The following is a 21,618-nucleotide window of genomic DNA, read 5'->3' as shown; positions in this document are numbered from 1 at the left end:
TGCCATCACATGCACAGGTGGTTATCTGTGGGGGTGGAATCATGGGTACATCAGTGGCATATCACCTCTCCAAACTCGGATGGAAGGACATTGTCTTACTGGAGCAAGGCAGGTAAATAGTTCCCCCCCCCCTTTGCAAAAGAAAATAGGTGTTTGATGCAGCAAGTAATGCTTTGTGGTGGAACTGGGAAGGTCTTGTAGCAAAGGTAAAGTGCCCACACCTGTTAGCTAATTGTAAGATCCAAGCTGAGAATTTATCTACATCATCAGAAAAGGCATTTGTATTTTCTGGAACTGTACCGCTTCTGGTTAGGACCAATATTCAGATGTTCTCCTCACTTAAAAAACAAAACAGGAACAGGAACAGAACCTCCCCTTGCATGTAGAAACCCAGCATGGTGGGGGGGGGGGTGACTGGATTCAGCTAGAACTCTTCTCTGACATGCTTGTTTTCCACAGGCAGCAGTCCTTGTGCAGTAATATCTTCCCTACATCTCATAGTTTTCTGATGCAGCATCTTTGGAATTCGTTTCAAGTTGCTTTGTCTCTGTCTTTCATGGGGATGAGGAATTTGTGTTCCTCCAGTTGTTGTTGGACTCCAACTTGCATCAGTCCTAGGAAGCATGGCCAATCGTTTGGGTGATGGGAGCTGCAGTCCCAGCAGCATCTGGAGGGTTAAAACCTACCTTTTCTGTTTTCCTTGCTTCTGTTTGACTCAACATCTCACACCTTGTTTTGCTTCTTTTACTTGTGCTTCTCCCTGCAATGGGGCTGTCTTTAAAGACTGTCTGGCTGGTTGAAAATGTAGCTGCTGGGCTACTAATTGGGACCAAAAGTTGGGAATGTTTTCAGCTGGTGGCTTGCTGCTTTCTTTAAAAGCCTGTCGTGGCTTGGGACCTGTGTACCTGAGACAGCGCCAGTTCTCACATAAACCTACCCATGTGTTGGGATCATGGCGGGGGGGGGGAGGCTACAGATGCCGACAGTCTGGGGGTTTTGTTCCTGAGCAGTTGGAATGCTTATAAAATTAAATACAATTGCACCTGCTAATACAGGTATAACAGGCTTCATTGCTACCAGCACAGATTCAAGGTTTCTGTAGAATTTCCGCACGCTTATTAAAATCATAGGGTGTGGGCTCATGGTTATTAAGCTCTGTCTTCTTACACTCATAATCAGGGTAGTAAAAGTGTTCTAAAGGAGTGAATCCCCCCCCCCCAATTATTTCAGTGCATACTCAAGATTGCCTTTGAAGCTCTGATCTCTGCTGATTTGGTGTATGGATTCCTGGCATGGTTGTTATTCTAGATTAATTAACTTTTAGTACATTGGTGTGATCTCACTTGTGCGACAACAGGGTACGCAAGGGTGATCGGAATGAAATGCTTGTCATAAGAACATAAAAAGAGCCTGCTGGATCAGGCCAATGACCCATCTAGTCCAGCATCCTGTTTTCACAGTGGCGACCCAGATGCCAGTGAGATGCCTGCAAGCAGGGCTGGAGCATAACAGTACTCTCCTCTCCAGTGGTTTCCAGCAACTGGTATTCAGGAGCATTACTGTCCCTGACCATGGAGGCAGAGCATAGCCATCATGACTAGAAGCCTTCAATAACCCTTTCTTCTATGAATGTCCCATGTCTTTAAAGTATCCTCAGTAGCGTTAGATGCTGGTTTGGCATTAGAGGACAGCATTGTGTATGTTGCCTGAGTTAGTCTTTAAGACTGAAAGAAGCCCTGCCAGAAACCAGCAGGTTCCTTTACGTTTCCTTTGCCAAGGAACGCTGTCCTGACCCTGTGTGTTGGCATTGCTCTGCCAGCGGCATGCAAGGGCAAATATTTGCCCTTCTTTTGGCTCTGGTGGCAGAAATTGCCTCCTTGCACTTGGGCTCTCCTTGTGAAATCTGGAATGGAAGGCAAAGCGTGCCTCTTGTCAACACACAGCTAAAAATATCCCCTGCCGTAGCTTAGTGGCACACATGGGCTTTACGTGCTCAGCACCCAAGTTGGGTTTCACAAACTCCATCCTTTGTAAAAACCAACACACATTTGCTGACTGTGCCTCACTTCTTCAGAGGAGCGCATTTTGATTTTGTTGTGCGCTGGGAAGAGCATGGAGGAAAGCAAGGAAAAGGAGACTGGGATCTACTTAATGACACTTTATTTCACTTCATACAAACTTAGCACTTCATATGGAATTTAAAAAGAAGCTCCTGCTTTATGACTGACCATCTAAGTAAAGATGAAGTGTTGCTGGCAATCTTGAAACTGTGTGCTGTGAGAGTATGTGATTGCTTTTCGATACTTCTAATTGTTTGTTTTTTAATGTCTTAAATGCATTTTTTATTTTTTTATTGTCTTGTATTGTTTTACCACTGATGTATTTGCCACACTGGGCTCCTTTGGGAGGGAGGGAGGGATGTAAAAATAATAACTAAATAAAGAGGATGGGGCTTGAGGATCCATCCAAATGCAGAGCTTGTAAAGCTTAGTGCAGGCGTTGGCAAGGTTTACTGACCACGGAGACCGAGTGTGGGCCAGACTGGCGCAGCGCAATGCCGAAAATCGCGTCTGTGCAAGTCTGCGGCACTGAAAATCGCTTCTGTGCATGCCCTGACACCAAAAATCACGCCGTGCATGGGGGACTTGCTGAGCAGGCAGCTTGGTTTGCGGGCGGCTTGTGGGCTGGTAAAACGGTCTTCGTGGGCCGCATCCGGCCCATGGGCCAGAGGTTGCCGACCTCTGGCTTGGTGCCTTCCTAAAAGTCTGTGATCCCAGTGTACAGGCCCTGCCAGCTTTGTAACACCTGCTGATGGCAATGTGGGGAGGTCTCGGGGGGGGGATATTTTTCCTTTCTCCATGATGCTGCTCATAATCCCCACTAAGTGCTACAAGTTTCCTGACTGTGGGCTCAAGAAGCTGCCTTCTGTGTGTACCCACAGAGTCTTGGGAAGTACAGGCAATTGTATAAGGTGCAAAAGGCCCCACTCTTTAATTGGTGGAAACCTTGCCTGTTCCTCCTCTTCCCTGCCTGATTCCATAGGAAATGAGTCCCTAGGCCATTTGACACCTGGAGTGCCAACCACACTTAGCTGGTGGGCCAATTGGCCTGACTCTGGGTATGGCAGCTCCATACTTTCTTAGGGAGCCCTCTGCCACTGACTCATGATCCCTCCTCTTGGGCCAAACAAGCTTGAGTCCCCACAGACCCTCCTGGGTTTCCCTCTTTCAGGCTAGCTGCTGGTTCCACGAGATTTTGCGCAGGCATCGTGAGCACAGCACGGCACCTGTCCATCGAGCTGAAGATGGCCGACTACTCCAACAAGCTGTATCAGCAACTTGAGCAAGAGACTGGGGTAAAAACAGGTAAGGAGGGGTCACCTCACTGAGCTTTGTGGCTGAGCAGGGGGTGGGGGAGTCAAACACTAAGCAATTCGCCATCCTGGCCTTCCCCAGAAGGGTTGCAGATATTAGCCACCATTTGCACCCATCTGAAATGAACCCTTTCTAGGGCTTTCCTGTACCCTGACAGAGGGTGCCTGTACTTGTTCCAGGTTACGTGAGGACTGGCTCTATCTCTCTAGCTCAGACGCAAGACCGGCTGATCTCCCTGAAGCGCATAGCCTCGCGGCTCAAGTAAGTGTAAGAGGAACAATGAGGAGGAGCACCAGGCATGTGCCAGCCTTTCTGGAGTAACTTGTAATCAGGGCCTGGCCAGTTGGTGCTGGTCTGTGTGGCAGGGCCTTTTCAGTGGTGGTTCCCTGGTTGTGGAATGCCTTCCCTAGCAAAGGTGCTCCTCCTCTGTCATTATTAACTTTAAGGAGGAATTTGAAAACATTCCTGTTTCCCAAGGCCTCTGGTGGCTGAAGAACACTGTTCAGGCACCTCAGATCATTGGATGGAGGAATGTTTTTAACTGCTTTTAGAATTTATTTATTTATTTTAACTGTAAATGATTTTCAGTGTTTTTAATGGTAAACGTCTTTAAAATATTTGCTTTCTTTGCCACCCTGGGCTCCTTGGGGGAGGAAGAGTGCGATGAAAATTCAATATATATAAATAATAGTGACTGGCCTCTGCTGTGTGTATTCTCCAACAGGGTCATGGGGATCCCATGTGAACTCATCCCGCCCAAGAGAGTGACGCAGCTCCACCCGCTTCTCAACATCCACGACTTGGTGGGGGCCATGCACCTCCCAGAGGATGCTGTCGTTTCATCGGCCGATGTGAGCCTCGCCTTGGCCAGTGCTGCCTCTTTGAATGGTACGGCCCGGCCATGTCTTTTTGGCGGCAATACCACTTGAGTACAAACCTCATTGGGAGAGACGTTGCTGCTGCTTACATTTCTAATTTGCAAAGTAGATTACAGCCTTTAGTGCAGCCTTCCCCAACCTGGTGTCCTCCAGATATTTTGGACTACAGCTGATGGGAGGGCAATTGGTTGGTGATGGGTGCTTTAGTGTGTATTCCCTCGCAGGCATCCTGTATGGAAGCCTTCCCTGACCTGGTGCTCCTCACATGTTTTGGACCACAGCCATGCTGGCTATAGCGGATATGAGTTGTAGTCCAAAACCACTGGAGGGCAGCAGGTTTGGGGGAAAGTGCTGTGTGAAGTAGGTCTGCTCCCATTTTTCTGAAGGGAGAACTGAGACTGAGGGCCGAACTGCACGTAACTAAGAGCTCAGGCTGCTGCAAGAAACTGACAGCTTCACGGCAAGGTCCTCCCTCTCACATCTCAAGAGAAGGGGCTGCAGTTCAGAAGCAGAGCCCATGTTTTGCATGCAGAAGGTCCCAGGTTCAATCCCTGACATCTTCAGTAGGACTGGGAAATCCTGGAAAGCCACTGCCTGCCAAGTGTAGACAAGAACAAGCTGCTAGGTGTACGAAAGGGCTGACTCGGTATAAGGCAGCTTCTTGTGTTCCTGGAAAACGGGCCTTCATAACGACATCAGCTCAAGTTGAGCTACATGGTGCAGAGGCCAAGGGGAGAGCTCAACATGGGACTGCTCCTTTGGGTCGTATCACTCTGCTCTTTGTAGCACGTATCTCAGCTTTAAGGCTGCCGTCCTACACCACCCTTGCCTGGTGTGCAAGTCTCACTGAATTCAACAGGACTGCTGTGTAAACACATAGGAACTGTTTGCAAGAAAGAGTAACTTGCCACTAGCCACACAGCAAGAGTGTGGCAGAGTCCGCTTTCCCACCCACTGTGCCACACTTACTTTCAGCTTGTGTGAATGCTCTTGCATGGTCTACTCTTCCGTCCCGCTAGAATCCTCATGGTCCACTGGAACATGTTAAATGTGCAAAGCAAAGTTGTATCCTTCGGATCCCTTCCACAGTGGAGGCATGATTAACCTGCTCTCTGTTAACCTTGGAACATACCCAGGAAGCTGCCTTATGTCAGTTTGGGCCATTGCTCTGTGCCACATAGGAAGGCACAACCTTTTGCCCTCTTAAAGTGTTGGACTACAATTTATACAGTGCATTTTCCACAAATGCTTGTGGTTCACATTTTAAAAAATGATCTAAGTACAGTAGTACAATAATGATACCTTATAAAAAGTATATTGCCACTACAAATGTAGCACAACCCTCCCATTAATTACCAGTTCATTTAACATATTTCAACATTTAAGTGAACATAAATCTCACCAGTAGGTCAAGTAAAAATAACCAATAATTTCACATCCAAAAGTTGCCCCAAAGTTGCTAGTTAGTACTTAGCAACCCCCATCTCCCAGTCCTTTATACCACAAGTTCAAAAGGCCTTCCCCTTGAAGTAGTTGGCCATGCTGTCTGGGACTGGTAGGAGCTGTACTCCCAGCACCTTTGCCTTGCACCAGGTTGCCTATCCCATGTCTGCTCTGACCTATGGCAGCTCCCCAGCCAACTAGGATCCTTTTGAACATGCCAGAGATTGAATGTGAAAACAAAGCAAGTGTTTGAGCTATGGTCAAGTTTTAAAACCCTCCTCCTCTAAGGACATATGAAGTTGGCTTTTTTTTTTTTTAAGTCAGAGCAACGTCAACCAAATCCAGTGTTCTTTACAAGAATCCTCCCAGAAATTTACCAGTGGTCCAATGTCGGCACCCTGCTCTGCCTTCTGTCCACCCCCTGCTTTAGTGCCATCTGTGTTACACTGTTTGCTTTTGGGGTTCAGCAGTCTGCTGCTTAATTTCTCAGCTCATCTGTGAGCATGCAGGCCTAATTGAGACTCTTGATTTGTGCTTCCTGTAGCGATTCCACTTTGGCCAGGGCCAGGCAGGGGGCAAGGGAGGTCCAATGGACCTACTCTGCAAGCAGCTTTTCTTTGGAGGGGGGAGCAATTGGAGGGGGTTGGATTGGATGACCCTTTAAGTCTCTTCCAACTCTACAGTTCTGCTATTCTAATTTCTGTCTCCCTTTTCCACTTTCTCCGCCCAGGTGCCCAGATCCATGAGCGGACAAGTGTTATCCACGTCTTGTGCCAAAAGGGTTGTGTGGCTGGAGTGGAGACTGACAGAGGGATGATCGAGTGCCAGTATTTTGTTAACTGTGCTGGGCAGGTCAGGTGCCAATTGTTTTGTGTGGCTGCCATTGCCAGCGTGTGTGTGCATTAACTCAACAAACAACTGCTGTGAATGAACTCAGGATTTCTCCTGATGCTTCTTTTTCAAGAGGTTCTGGGGAACACTTTTGAAATTAGCAAAAAGTTCTCTCAAAAAGGCAAGCCTTTGTGCTTGCTTGCATACACACACACACACACACACACACACACACACACTCAGAGCTTACAGGGCTTTGTGTTCAAACTAGAAAATGGTTATTGTCGGGTGTTTCCTTCCATGCTGCACCATATGTCTAGTGTGAACTGAGTCAGGGCTAACCTGGCTTCCTATGCTGACTGCATGGCTGTGGGATTGGTGGGAGGGAAGGATCCTGCACTCCCAATTTGGGTATTTTAGTCTGGGCTATATGTAGTCAGTGCTTACCATTGGAATTGTGAGCTGCAGAATCAGCTAGTTTAGTTAATGGTGAATAATTTACAGTATTTTGCCTCTAGTCGTAGAAGGGCAAGAAGCTATAAGGCACTAGTGCCAGCCTTTGCCAAGCAGGTGCCCTCCAGATGTTTGTGCAGGATCTCCTTGCCCCATCTCATCTGGCACCTTTCCTGTCTCGCTTCCCTACCCCCCTTCCCTGCAGCGTTACCTGGCATGTGATCCCATTAAGCTACATGGTGGTGCAACCTTCCTTCCACTTGAGCACTAACTTCCCTGCCTTGGTTTCAGTGGGCTTACGAGCTGGGCCTTTCCAACGAGGAACCAGTCAGCATCCCTCTGCATGCCTGCGAGCACTTCTACCTCCTGACCCAGCCCTTGAAGACGCCGCTGGAGAGCAGCACGCCAAGTAAGGACCCTCCCTCTGCACCCTCTCATGGAGCCATTTGCCTTCCACGCAGGCACTCAGGGTTATTGCTCAGTTGCAGTGCACAAATTTTGGACACAGGACAGGGAGGGGGTCTGGGAAAGGCCTTTGGCTGAGACAGAAGAGAGCCTACATCAGCCAGCCAGCAGGCTGTATTGGGTCAGGAAACCCATGGGTGTCTGGCTGCTTTTAAGGAATTGGGGAGGAAATGAACAAGGAGGCATTGGGTGCAAAAGTTGTGCTTTGTAGTTCTCTCTGGGGAGCTGTGGCATGTGGAGCTGCCTTTGCTTGCCCAGTGGCTCTTAAGCAGTTTCTGTAAATCAGGGGTGGGGAACGTTTTTGGCCTGAGGTTCCCCACCCCTACTGTAAGCTGAGGATAGCAAACAGCTCAGCAGCTGCAGAAGAAAGGGGAGGAAATTTTCAGGGCTGGCTGGGATACCACAATCAGCTAAAGCATTGGTTTTGACTGCGCCTTGCTCTAGCTGCTACCCCAGGGGAAAGACTTTTGGTCACATATGTAAAAGCCCAAGAATCAGTGTAAGGTCGACTGTGTCTCCCCAAAGCAGGCTCAAGCCTTCTTCCCTGATTGAGCTTGCAGGGAGCCTTCTGCCCGCACCAAACAATCACTTCTTTCCCTTCCTGCCACCCCCCCCCCCATAGCTATTGTGGACCCTGATGGGAGGATCTACATCCGCAGCTGGCAGGGGGGCATCCTTTCAGGTGGCTTTGAGAAGAACCCCAAGCCGATCTTCACAGAGGGCCGGAACCAGCTGGAGATACAGAACCTGCAAGAGGACTGGGATCACTTTGGTACGTTGGGTGGACCAGGAAAGCGGGGGTGTTCCCAAGTTCTCCATATGCACCTTTCCTAATATGAGACATATTGGCTTGAGCAAACCATGAGTGAGTGCCTGGCTTGGTGGGTGACACCTGCACTTCTTTGCTTTTACAGTTAGTTTATAAAGTTCTCCTCCCTTTCCCTGCCTTGGCTGGCCCACTCTGGGCACATTGTTGATTGGTGCTGTGAGCAAAAAGCTTTATTCTAGGCTCTGAACAAGGGCTACAAGCAACAGAGTCAACATTTGTGGGCTGCTGTGTTTGTAAACTTGGAGCTTTCTTGATGGTGGTGGGTTAGGGGCAATGAGGGTTTGGGTATGCTGCCCATCCCTCCAAATAGTGATTGTTTATTCTGTCTCATCTTGGGGAGTAGAGCCACTTCTGAGTGCCCTTCTGCGGAGGATGCCAGATCTGGAGGCGCTGGAGATCGTGCAGCTGGTGAATTGCCCAGAATCCTTCACTCCAGACATGCGGTGCATCATGGGAGAGTCGCCCAATGTGCAGGGCTACTTTGTCCTGGCTGGGATGAACTCGGCTGGCACGTCTTTTGGTGGAGGAGCAGGCAAGTAAGTGGCTCACCCCTCTCTGCACGGGAGAGGCAGAGGGCCAGGGATGAGGGCACCACTTGTAGAACTCTATATGCACCAGCTTCCTGTAGGTGCATTTAAAGTCTCTGTGCTGCTTCTCTAAGGCAAAGCTATGCCAGGGCCCTGCAGTTTCCAGCAGAAGGGGCTGCTCAGCTGCTCCTTGTCTGCTTGTAGTTTCTGCGCATGCTGGCACATCCCTCTCTGTCCTCCATCTGGGCAACCACGAGGCATTATCAGAATTCAAGGGCACATCTCAAACCAGGCAAAAAGATTCAAGGAGGTGCAAAGCAGGTGCAGTAAGGGCTGTAGCTGGTAATGGGATATGGTTGGGACTTGGGGGCCAGATAGGGAGATTTTGAGGGCTGCATTTGGCCCCCCGGGCTTGAGGTTCCCAATCCTTGGGCTAATGGATGTTCCTTGCGACATCCAGAGTTGCTGTGACCTTTCTGGTTTGGGAAAGGGATTTTGTGTTTTGCTCTTGCTTGAGCAAGGAGGGATTGCAGGCAATAATGTGTCCCCACTGTAGCTCTATCTCCTACTGAGTTATCTCTGGGTGTAATTACCACCCCCACCACCCCCACCCTGCCACAAGCACAGTCTGTTAACTGTCTGGGTCCTGCCACAGTTCTCCTCCTGAATGGGGCTCTCCTGCACTATTTAACCTTCTGGGCCTCCTTGTCTTCCCTCCTTGGCCAGGTACATGGCTGAATGGATGGTGAACGGCTACCCCTCTGACAACGTGTGGCCCCTGGACCTGAAGCGCTTTGGGGCTCTGCAGAGCAGCCGCACCTTCCTCCGCCACCGCGTCATGGAAGTGATGCGTAAGTAGCCTGCGGCTGGACTCGCTCGCGCCCCACGTCAAATCAGGGCTGTGTAGGGTGTCCTGTCTGGACTAGGAAGGTGATGGATTTGTGTCCCTTCCAGCGCTTTGATTCTGTGATTCTGTGGCCCCTCCAGCCCTGATTTATGACCTGAAAGTTCCCCGCTGGGATTTCCAGACCGGCAGGCAGCTGCGCACGTCACCCCTCTATGACCGGCTGGATGCACAAGGAGCCAGGTGGATGGAGAAGCACGGCTTTGAGAGGGCCAAGTACTTTGTGCCACCTGGGAAAGGTGAGAGCGCTGTCCTTCTGTACACAGCCCTTGGAGCACGGGGTGCCAGCATCTAGTTGTTTTGACCCGTCTTCCTCATCTTCAGACTTGCTGGCCCTGGATCAGAGCAAGACCTTCTACAAGCCAGACTGGTTTGACATTGTGGGGGCAGAGGTCAAGTGCTGCAAGGAGGCCGTCTGCGTCATTGACATGTCCTCGTTCACCAAGTTTGAAATAAGCGTAAGTGTGGTTGTGAGAGGGACGTGGACCAGCACTGTGGGCCCTGGCAATTGCTTCTGTAGCTTGCTTGGGTATCTAGAAACCCCCGAAGTTTGTTCAGTTGATACAGAGCTGTCATTATTTTATAAAAAGCGACTGTTGGCTGAACCATACGGATGAAAACGGCAACAGCAATTAAACACTCTTGAGCAGACCAAAGCCTTTAAGGCAAGAATGGGGCAGCTGCCGCCCTCCAGATGTTTTTGGGCTACAACTCCCATAATCTTTCTGACCATTGGCAATGCAGATGGGAGCTGGAGTCCAGCCACATCTGGAGGAGCAAAGTTACCCCAGCCCTGCCTTAAAAGGCTTACGGGAATAAATAAAAGTATTGTGGAGAGGCACTAAGAAAGACCCCTGAGAGGCCCATTCCAAAGGGTGGGTGGTGCCATGGAGAAAGGTCTTCCTCCATGTATCAGCCAAAACTTGCAAGATGGACATTTTGTGAACTTTGACATTGAGCTTTTCCTCAATGCTTCTGAGCTTCTAAGCCTGTATGATTCAAGCTGTATCTCTCCAGGCAGCTGGAATGAATCTTACAGAGAGAAATGCACCTTGGTTTGGAGCAGGCTCAGGCTGTAAGCAAGCAAAGGGTTGCCCACGTAATGTTCGTAGCTATTAACGCCTGGAAACTTGCCTTTTTGTGTGTGTTTTAGGAAGGTGAGTTTTGTGGCAAGGCATTAGCTAAAGTAGGAAAGTGGCTAAGAAAATGCGTAAAGGTAAAGGGACCCCTGACCATTAGGTCCAGTCACAGACGACTCTGGGGTTGCGGTGCTCATCTCGCTTTAGTGGCCGAGGGAGCTGGCGTACAACTTCCGGGTCATGTGGCCAGCATGACTAAGCCGCTTCTGGCGAACCAGAGCAGCGCACGGAAAGGCCGTTTACCTTCCTGCCGGAGCGGTACCTATTTCTCTACCTGCACTTTGATGTGCTTTCGAACTGCTAGGTTGGCAGGAGCAGGGACCGAACAACAGGAACTCACCCCATTGGGGGGATTCGAACTGCCAACCTTCTGATCGGCAAGCCCTAGGCTCTGTGGTTTAGACCACAGCGCCACCCGCGTAATTTAGGGTAAATACAGTTAGAAATGCATACACTGAGGAATGTAGGCATCTTCAAGGTGCTTACTGTGTCAGGAGCTGAAAGCCATTTCAAGAAGGGATGGATGAGTCCTGCTTCTTCTTCTTCTGCCTCTGATTTCTCTCTCCTCTCCCACCTCCCCATGCTGCAGTCCACAGGGGACCAGGCCCTGGACATCTTGCAGTATCTCTTCTCCAATGACCTGGATGTGCCAGTGGGGCACATAGTGCACACAGGGATGCTCAATTACAATGGAGGATACGAGAACGACTGCAGCATTGTCCGCCTAAACAAGCGCAGGTAAGCTTATTCGGACTCATCCTTTTGCCTGCTCTTGCTTCTGCCTTCCTGCTTAGAAGACTCACCTTCCACATTACGCAATGCTTCTGTTAGTGCTGTGTGAAGGAGGGCTTCCTTTATTCTGTCCTGAATATACAGCTAATCAGTTTCATGACAGACACAAGAAATTGCTACTTTATATGCCCCCCCTTCTTTAAGTGTTACGTTCACCACCTAGATCATGGGCAGGCAAACTAAGGCCCAGGGCCGGATCAGACCCAATCACCTTCTAAATCTTGCCCGCGGACTGTCCGGGAATCAGCGTGTTTTTACATGAGTAGAGTGTGTGCTTTTATTTAAAATGCATCTCTGGGTTATTTGTGGAGCATAGGAATTCGTTCATCCCCCCCCCCCAAAAAAATATAGTCCAGCTCCCCACCAGGTCTGAGGGACAGTGGACCGGCCCCCTGCTGAAAAAGTTGGCTGACCCCTGAGCTAGATCCTTCGTTTATTTGCAAACAAATAAATTTCTGTGAAGGTCTCATTGGCCCCCAACCAGCCTGGCCATTGGTCAGGGATAATTGAAATTGTAGTCCAGTAACAGGTGGAAGCCCAAAGGCTGCCCGTCCCTACTCTAGAGTCTTATCTTCCACAGATTATTATTTGTTAAATGTGTTTATATCCCACCTTCAAGAAGCTCAAGGTGGTATACTTGGTTCTAGTCTTCAATTTGCTTCTCAAATGATGGGCTGAAGAGAGCAGAGTGCTACAGGCTTGCCTTTGAGTTTGGTAGGTATTTGGCCTGCGTTCAGGGAAGCTTCTGATGCCAAATTTCACTGCCTGGGAAGCCGGTGGTTTCATTCTTCAAGCCAAGAGAGTGCAAGACAGGGCCCTCAAAGTTTGCAGGAAAACCATTTGGATTATAGGATGTGAATTGTTGTTTCACATTAGTTATGGGAATACTTTGTGCTCCAATGCCTCTGAAGCTCAGGTACAGCTTTGTATGCTTCAAGGGGCAACTTTCAGGGCCATGTTGGAGGACGGAATGCCTCCCAGGTTGAATGCAGTTGCAAGAACCTGAGAGCCTGGACTCAGTGATTATCCACCCCAGGAGAGTCACAAATCCCAACAGGCTTTGCTTCAAGCCCTCCGTGGATGTGGACGGGTCCACCATGCCACGATATCTCCCCACTGCCTGGCCCCTGTGCTTAACCTCCTCCATTGTGCTTTGCATTCCAGCTTCTTCATGATTTCCCCCACAGACCAGCAAGTCCATTGCTGGTCCTGGTTGAAGAAGCACATGCCTGTTGACAGCAACCTGTTCTTGGAAGACGTAACCTGGAAGTACACAGGTGAGGCAGGAGGGAATATTGTGCCTGCCAGATGCTGGCACAGCTGGAGCGGCTGCAGATGCTCCTTCAGCAAGAAGTCGTGTTTTCAGTTGCTCTGGAGTCCCATGCTGGCTGCAGTCCAAAACAAAGGGAGGGCAGCTGGTTGGGGAAAGTTGCTGTAAAAATAGGAATGTGGCAAATAGGTTTCTGCAAATAGGTATTCTCACAGGTGATGCGGGTTTGGTTGTGGCTCCCTATTGGCATCTGATCAGCGACAGATCCAAGCTTGGTGCTACGTAGTGTGGGAAACGCTCCCTGAGCTTATATGCGAAGTTCATTTTGAAATATAGGCTCCCATTTCACATCTTCTCTTAGAATCCTCTACCTCTTAGAAGATGATTTACCCCTTGCTTTCACTACTGAGGGTGGAACTATGCTCTCACATGGTGCCACCATCAAAAAAAAGGCAGCCACGTGTTTCCCCACATCTCCCTATCATTGGCTGCCAGGGTACGAAGAGTTGCACACTGCAGTTATGTCATGGCAAGGGTGCCTGAAGGGAGGGGAGGGTGGCTGTGGTTGAACTTGGTATGGGGTTTCCATCTTCAGTTGCAGTGCCATGTCAAGATTAGCGTGCAATTCCTCTGGTAGCAAAGCTAGGTTTGTGGTCACCAGATGGGGGTGCCTTAGTGCTAGTGTTAATGAGCCTCCCTGCCTTAAATGAGTCAAATGTAAATCCTTGGTTGTTCCTCGGATCCCCAGATGCATTTTTTCCCATACGCAATGTCGGGCAAGGGTGGGAAACTTGTGCCTCTCTAGATGTTGTTGGAGCCCAGCTTCCATCATCCCTGACCATTGGACTTGGATGGTGGGGGCTGATGGGAGCTGGAGGGCCACTGCTTCTGAAGGTTTCACGGTCCATCTGTACATCCCTGCCTGTGTGCTGGGCTTCTCTTTCCGCAGCAGAACTTGATTTCATGCCTGCTGTTATTTCCAAACCATCTGCCTCCTCTGTCAACTATGGCCCCGAGCTGTGCCAAGGAAATCTGAGGGGTGGAGTTGACTTGGGTGGGACCTTCCCTTTCATTCTGCAGATTGCTCAGAGGTAGAAACCTTGTGCTTTTCTCTACCCAGCATTGAATCTGATTGGCCCACGCGCTGTGGACGTCCTGTCAGAGCTGTCCTATGCTCCAATGACCCCAGAGCACTTTCCCTCCCTCTTTTGCAAGGTATGTCACATGTTTTTCAGTTTGTTTTAGAAATCTGCTTACTCCTCGTGCAAATGTAACCGGTTCACACAATGGCCTGGTTCACACATGGTACTAAGGTGTGGTTTGTTTAACACGAGTTAGCCAGGAGTTGTCCCACCATGGCTTGTTAAAGCTTGGTTTGTTTTCACACTTCTCCTGCATTGTGCCTTTGTAGTTTGGGTCAGAGTGGCCAGTCAAACCACGGTTGACGAAAGGTGCTGGATTAGCATGTTAATACCAAGCTGTAGTTAAAACAAACCAAGGGTCATAAGCCAACAACAAACAATGAGTGTAGCTGCTGGGCAGCATTCACACATAACACTAAGCTGTGGTTTAATAAGCCATAGTTTATTAAAAAGTTGTGTAGCATTATTTGTAAACTCAGAGGTCCTGTTTTGTGCATCTCTCTGCCTCTACCCTCAGGTTTGTCACCTAAGACCACGCATAAGCCAGAATGGCTGGGGTCTTGTTAATGTTGTGTCTCCAAGTGGCTTTATGTGGTGCTCTGGTTTTCAAACTGTCCTGGAGAAGGCTGGCTTTCTTCCAGCTTTTTATGGAATTGTGATGTGCAGCCAAGATTGTTGTTGTTGTTCATTGCCTGCCCTTCTCCCTAAGGTCCCAGGTCGGGTTACAATATTAAGATTGGTGCTGGGCACACTCTTGGTTTGCGTGGGGTGGTGGTGAGTCCAAGCAGTTCTAGCCAGTGCCTTGTGCAAGCTGAGACTATGTCATTGAATTCAGCATACAATCTGTGGTGCAAACATGGGGGCGGTGCTTCACTCAAAGTTGGAAGAAGGCTCCTTAAAGATAGGACACTTTGTAGACTGATGTCTTTGTGGCAGGCCTCATACAGAGTTCAAATCTTGGCCAATTTGCAGGGCACAGGTTGTGCGTTTACCAGGCAAAGTGTCCTGCCATGCCTTCGTCTTGCTGAATATTGCAATGATTACATTGCAGGGTGTTTCTTGCCTGTTCTGTAGCAGTTCTCAGATCAGAGAATATCTGTGGGTTGAGGACAGGGGTGGATGCATTTATGAAGGGTGCCTTAATTATTCTCTGTGCTGCTGCAATAACATCTGGAGGGCACCCTGCGGGCTACCTTTGTCCTACAGCATTCAAAGTGCTTTACATTCTTGGTAATACAACAGGCCTATAGGAAACTCTTTACTATTGCAAATAAGGCAGGGAGAGGGCAGTTGAGGCTGAGAGAGAGCAGCTGGCCTAAAGCCAACTAAGTTTTTATAGCCAAGGTGAGATTTGAACTAGGCCTTCCCTGATATGTAGCTCTCTTTTCTTCTATCCGCCGTGCTTCATGAACTGTCTTCCTCGCTACAGGGGCTCATTTCATGCTTCAAAACATGAGACACTCCTTCCAGCACCAGAAGAAATGTTCATTCTGTAAGGCTGGCTAGAAAACCTACAGTGGGACCTGTGGTGCTCTCAATGTCAATGAGCCTGTGAGGATATAGCCTCCTAATTACACCCCGTTGGTGGTGCTGATCACAAACTGACTGCCCACAAACAAATTGTAAGAGACGCTTTTGTACACTGCAGAAACAGGGAGCGGTTTGGAATGCCCCGAGTCGTTCTGTGCAGCATGTAAAGCTTGGGAATTTATTTTTTCAAGTTTGTTTTTTATGGGTGTACCTTTTTTTTTTTTTTAGTCTTCCTCTCCTCTCTCCAGCATATACATGAACCTTCTGTCCCCAGACAGAGAATCTTGTGTCCAATCCATGTGAATGGAGAATGTTATCGTGGAAATGGGCCTGACCTCTGGACCCTACCCTCAAAAATGAATCCCCAAATGCAGGGGTGGCTAACTGGTTTTTTTTTTTTTAGCACGAGGGTCATATTTGAGGGGTTGCATACACACATACAGCCCCCACTCCTGGACTGATCCATGCTAATCAGCTGTAGGGGGCAGTCATCGCCTCCTTTCTGCTCATGAAATGATCAATCTGACGGTGGGCGGTGATGATTAAACGGGGGGGGGGGGGAGAACCATGTAAGCTACCTTCAGTTCCTTGCAGAAAAAGGTGGGATATCAATGCAACAAAATAAATGAATAAAAGACACCCAGGAACCAGAAGCCAGGCGCTCGAGGAGTCTTTTCTTGCAAGCTCCCAGCTGCTTGTGCTCATTGCAGAAGTGTTTTTCTTTTTTTTAAAAAAAAGATTGTATAATGTTTCTTCTACCGTGTCATCTCTGCTTGCTTCCCTGGTGCTTAAGCTTCTTGATTGTCGCCTTCCTCTCAGTGGAGAGAGCAAACGGCTGCTCCCTCTCTTCTTGTCCTGGGTTGCCCATGTGCTCTTGCCAGCTTCCATTTTCTTCCTTTTCTTCCTGTTTCCTACAGGAGATGAGCGTGGGCTACGCCAACGGCATCCGAGTTATGAGCATGACGCACACTGGAGAACCGGGATTCATGCTCTACATCCCCATTGAGGTGAGAGGTGCTTTGTCATCTTAAGACCAAAAACTCTGATTTGCAGGACTGAGGAGAACCTCTTCTCCCCTTTTCCACAGGATGGTATATGAAGATCTAGAGTAAAAGACTTGGCTTAGAAGTACAAGATATTGACAATAATATTCACTCTGTCTTCTCAAGCTCACCAATTTGTCCCACTGTATGTCTCAAAAAGGAGATCTACCTGTTGGGGCCTAACTTTCCTCGCTTTCAGACCACATTGTGAGCAGGAAAGAATCCAGTTAGAATAGGCCCATATGAATTGCACTTTCTTAGAATGGGCAAAAGGTCCATCTAAACCAAGCTACAAAATAATAATAATAATAATAATAATAATAATAATAATACATTTATTGTCATTGTACAACCTGTGTACAATTAAATTAAATTAAATTTTATTAATATAATTAATATTATACACACACACTCAGCTTACAGGTGGGACATGTTGTTTGCCTTCAGCATCAAACAGTGCCAGAGGTACTCTGCCTCTTAATTAGAAAGGTTTCATTCAGTTTGTGAAATTGTTGTTTTTATCCATTGATAGACAAATTTACAGAGAGTAGCTAATAGCTAATAATCTATGAACTGTGCCTTGCAATATCAGATCAAGGCAACCGTGAGCTGGCTGGGTCTGCTGGAAGTCCTAAATCAAAGCATCTGGAAGGCACCAGATTGGTGGAGGCTTTGCTACCACTTATTTTGTAAGGAGGAAACACTTTTTTAAAAATCCCTAGACAGCTTTTGGAATTGGTCACAGGGAAAATGCAATCAGATTCTTACACTAAACGACTACCTAGAGCAGGCATAGGCAAACTCTGGCCCTCCAGATGTTTTGAGGCTACAGTTCCCATCATCCCTGACCACTGGTCCTGTTAGCTAGGGATCATGGGAGTTGTAGCCCAAAAACATCTGGAGGGCCAGAGTTTGCCTATGCCTGACCTAGAGTGCTGAGCGATCTCTTTCTCCTAGGACATAGTTACAACAGGCCACTTTTTGTAAGGCAACATAGCTTCAGATCATGGTTTGGTGACAGCAAAATGAGGAAGCCGCTGGGCAAAGTTTGGATGAGCAAACAAATCATGGTTTGATAAGCCATAGTTTAATAAACCACGGTCAAGTGTTATGTGCAAACCAGGCTATTTGATGCTGTTTACTGGGCTTGGGTGATGGGACATTGTCATCCGCAGCTGTCTAAGGGCTGCTGCCGTTTTTCTCTAGAGTTGCAGGTGCCAAATGTTGCATTCAAATGCCACTGTACTGTTTTTCCAAACCCTCCCCTTGCAGTACGCTCTGCACGTGTACAACGAGGTGATGAGCGTGGGGCAGAAGTACGGGATCCGGAATTCTGGCTACTACGCGCTCCGCAGCTTACGCATTGAGAAGTTCTTTGCCTTCTGGGGCCAAGATCTGGATGCTTTCACCACGCCGCTGGAATGTGGGCGCGAGTTCCGGGTTAAACTAGAGAAGGTGTGAAAGAGAGCATGGGGTGTGTGCGGCACAGAAAAGGCAGGCTGCCTTGAAACGAGTGCAACACAACCTCCCTGCAGTGTGGGCATCATGTTTGCCTTGGGGCTGGGGGAAGTGGATTCAAATCCCATCATAGCCATCAGTTTCCTGGGTGGCAGAGGGGAAGCCACTAGTTTGTGGGCTACAAATTCTCTTCTGTTAAGCTGCAACAGCAACGTAGGAGGTGGAAGGTACCCCAAGGGTCATCTAGTCCAAGCCCATGCAGTGCAGGAATCTCTTGGTTCCTTGTGGATAAGTTCCCCATAGAATATAAAGCAGGAGCTGCCCCTTTGTCCAGCCCTGACTGATGCTCCCCGCCCCCTTTGCTCTCTCTCTCTGCAGGGCACTGACTTCATAGGGCGGGAGGCGCTGATGCAGCAGAAGCAGGAAGGGGTCTACAAGCGCTTCATCATGTTCATTCTTGAAGACCACGACACAGACTTGGACCTGTGGCCCTGGTGGGGGGAGCCCATCTACCGGAACGGCCAGTACGCCGGCAAGACCACCAGCAGTGCCTATAGCTACACACTGGAGCGGCACGTCTGCCTGGGCTTCGTCCTGAATGTGGACCCAGAGACCGGTGAGGAGCAGCCGGTGACGCCCGACTTCGTCAACCAGGGCGAATACGAGATTGATATTGCAGGGCAGCGCTTCCAGGCCAAGGCCAAGCTTTATCCCTTCAGCTCCCTCTTCACGACCCGCCGGCGCAAGGATGAAATGGAGTTCAGTGGCTTCCAGGCGAAATAGCTCAGTGCTGCATCTTTCAGACTTTTCAACGCTGCTGCTCGTTGGGACTTTGTAAAGCCCCTCTGGTCTGTTACATTTTGTACACCATAACACCTTTCCCCCCCTCTCCTCTCCTTCCATACATATCTCTTCTTTTCTGCTCATCCCGGTTGTTTTCCAACATTGGCTTCAGCCACTGAGCTCCAGGCCAAAAGGGCTCTGTTGCGTCCCGAGCTCCAGCCTCCGCTTGTCCAATCAGCGAGGACTCATGTGCCCTGAGAACATTGGCTGTGGCCTGGTGGGGCCTCTTGCGCTTGGAAGCACCCTCGGGCCCTTGGGATCTCTCCTCTCCTGCAACGTGCAACATCACCCCAGGGCCCATCAAGCCAGTGGCCAGCCATTGTCCTTTGCAGTTTTCTTTCTTGTGCTGCCTGTCGGAGAGGCCAGCAGGCATTGTAAGGAAACAGCGAGTTTTTCTCCATGTTGGGAGTGGGTGTGAGCAATCTATGAGCTGCACCAATCAGGGTCAGCATCCTACAGAAAATTTGGTGTCCTTGGAATGGAGCTGCTTGGGTGACTCCCCAGTGTCTATGGATTGTGTGACTGAGGGTGCTTGCTTTTGGGTTTGCTGTGTTACAGAATCCTCCTCCTTCCCTTGTGCTTTCTTCTTTGTTTTCAGTCTTGGATTGATTGGTTGGTTGGTTGTGCAATATATGGTGTTCAAAACCCTGACTTGTGCCAGCCTTTAGTCAACAGGCCTCTAGTTGCTTAGAGGTTAGGGCTGAGGGCTGTGGGTGTAAGATGCACCGTCTTAATGGCTGAGCCATGGCTTTCTGTTGGCATCCCCCCCCCCCCACTAATCCAAGTCCTGTGGGTAAGTGGTTGGTCACCTTTGCTTGGCCCCAGAATGGCTCTCCTCCTTCCCAGCACTCGCCTCCTTTGCAGCTCCTGAGAACAGAATCTTGCATGCCATCTTTCACAAGGAGGGCTGTCCCATCTCAGGCTTTAGGGAGTGTTTGCGTTGGGTGGAGGGAGGGAAGAGCCTTAGCCTTCTCACTGTCATGAAAATGATTTGAGGCTGGGGGTTCTTTAAGCCAGGGGAATTTGCGCTGAAAGGCAGGCATGCCATGCCAAAGAGTGTGACCTCTGGCCACTTGCAGCAGTCCAGTTAGCTGTCACTGCAAACAAGAAAGAGGAAACTGAGCTTGAGGAATGAGGCAGAGCATCTGTGCCTTGCAAATTCTCCCAGCAATACAGATCGGTGGGGTTTCAAGCTGCCAGGGTTCCCTTTGAAAAATCCTTTAGACTGGCTCCCTGAGGCTGCTTTGTGTCTTTCCCTTTTCCCCACATGCCAGGCAGCTCTTCTCTCCTCCTGTCTGAGTTGCTCGACGTATCATAATGTTGCTGACCATTATCCGCGCAATGTTTTTCAGTGCTGCTGCCCTTTCCGAGGGCAAGCGCCTGAGGCCTCTGCTCCCATACTCCAAGGTTGCCAGTCAGCAAAAAAAAAAAAAAAAGTCTAGATAGGGTCCTCTGTGTAGATGTCTCTTGAATAGAGTCCCTTGTAGCACTGATGCTGAGGCCTTGGGCCCATCAGAAATGGCTCCTCACACAAGGAGAGGCAGAACTGAACATTTCCCACAGCAGGCCTCGGCTGCTGGGAGAGGAGACTGAGAGACTGTATTACCAAGCCTCTTCGGCAGGACCCCCAAAAACAGCAGCACAGATGGCGAGGCTTCCTCAGCATCTGCCCCAGGAAGTGTGCGAGATGCAGCTGAAGCCGGTTGGACCAAAGACCAGGTGGTCCCTTTGCTCTCCCCCTTCTAATTGTGTTGCTTCCCATATATTTTTCATAAATGGAAGGGGGTGGGGGAGGGCACTTTTACAGTGAGCTTAAAAGGACTAGCTACTTGCTGTGTGTATGACCATCCCATTTCGGCTTCTGGGAGCTTCTCAAGGCTCCCCTCCCCACACTGTTTCCCAAACATGCATAAGTTTTAAAGCCCCTCCCACATCACTGTCAACTCTCGTTAAACAGCAGGGTTGGTTTTGTTGTTAAATTTCTGGCCAGATGCAAGTAAATGGTACAGGGGCCTCCTTACATCCAACTACCTTTTGCACCAAAGACAAAAGTTTTGCGGGAGGAATTCATGGCAGGCAGGAATGCAGAGCAGAGGACCTTGAGCATTTGGTCCTGTGCATGAAGGCCATCCTAGTGATACCTGCAAGGCCCCTACAAGCCCCTACCCAGAGCAGCCTCCACAATCCTGCAGTTTGGGTCTTCTGCCTTTTCTAAAATAATGTTCTGAGGGATTCCCGATCTAACAGTCTCTCTATCTCTCTCTCTCTCTCCTGGTTCCTCCCTCCCTGCTCCTAGAATCACCCCTTCAATACTCACTCCCTTTTCATTCTCAGATGCACTTTAAACACATTTGTTCATTTTGACCTTGAATGCCAGCCCTCTGTGATCATTCCTTCATGGAATCAACTCCAAAACTAGTAGAGGTGGTTTTTTGTTTTTCTAAGCATCATTATTAAATTAAGAGCACTTGCCAGCATCTCTTCTGTAGAGCAGGCATCGGAGATCTGGAAGCTGAGCAAACCCTCCCCTTCACTCTGGAGTGCCTTACGCCTCATGAATGTTACCTAACGGAGGGAGCAGAGTCGTGCCTCAGCTCCGTCCTGTATCAAAAACTCTGCTGCTTGGGTGCAGCAGGCCACCATGGCAGGATTCTTGGGGTGCTCTGGAACCTTATGACCCTCTCTGGGTGTCGCTGG

The 21,618-nt window shown here is 49.1% G+C and overlaps 1 protein-coding gene across 3 annotated transcripts; it reads left to right on the top strand.

Moving 5' to 3' along the window:
• The first annotated feature begins 3,200 nt into the window (after positions 1-3,200).
• PDPR (pyruvate dehydrogenase phosphatase regulatory subunit) lies at positions 3,201-20,357 on the top strand. 3 transcript variants are annotated; one of them, XM_033157412.1, is made up of 16 exons: positions 3,201-3,365; positions 3,554-3,635; positions 4,099-4,262; positions 6,426-6,547; positions 7,271-7,388; positions 8,067-8,216; positions 8,617-8,809; positions 9,527-9,651; positions 9,788-9,943; positions 10,029-10,162; positions 11,433-11,581; positions 12,800-12,912; positions 14,026-14,120; positions 16,495-16,584; positions 17,893-18,075; positions 18,457-20,357. In XM_033157412.1, the coding sequence occupies exons 1-16, from the start codon at positions 3,305-3,307 to the stop codon at positions 18,859-18,861; spliced, it is 2,340 nt and encodes a 779-aa protein (XP_033013303.1). In that variant the 5' UTR covers positions 3,201-3,304; the 3' UTR covers positions 18,862-20,357. The 3 variants fall into 3 exon arrangements, with proteins under 3 accessions (XP_033013303.1, XP_033013304.1, XP_033013305.1); XM_033157413.1 differs by having other exon boundaries at positions 3,268-3,365; positions 3,532-3,635; XM_033157414.1 differs by lacking the exons at positions 3,201-3,365; positions 3,554-3,635; positions 4,099-4,262; ... (1 more) ...; positions 7,271-7,388; positions 8,067-8,216 and having other exon boundaries at positions 8,699-8,805.
• Positions 20,358-21,618: the final 1,261 nt, after the last annotated feature.

The sequence above is a fragment of the Lacerta agilis genome, chromosome 8 (genome assembly GCF_009819535.1).
Source record: "Lacerta agilis isolate rLacAgi1 chromosome 8, rLacAgi1.pri, whole genome shotgun sequence".
NCBI lineage: Eukaryota > Metazoa > Chordata > Lepidosauria > Squamata > Lacertidae > Lacerta > Lacerta agilis.
Note: the sequence above shows the minus strand (reverse complement) of the source record. Positions and strands in the feature narration are given on the sequence as shown.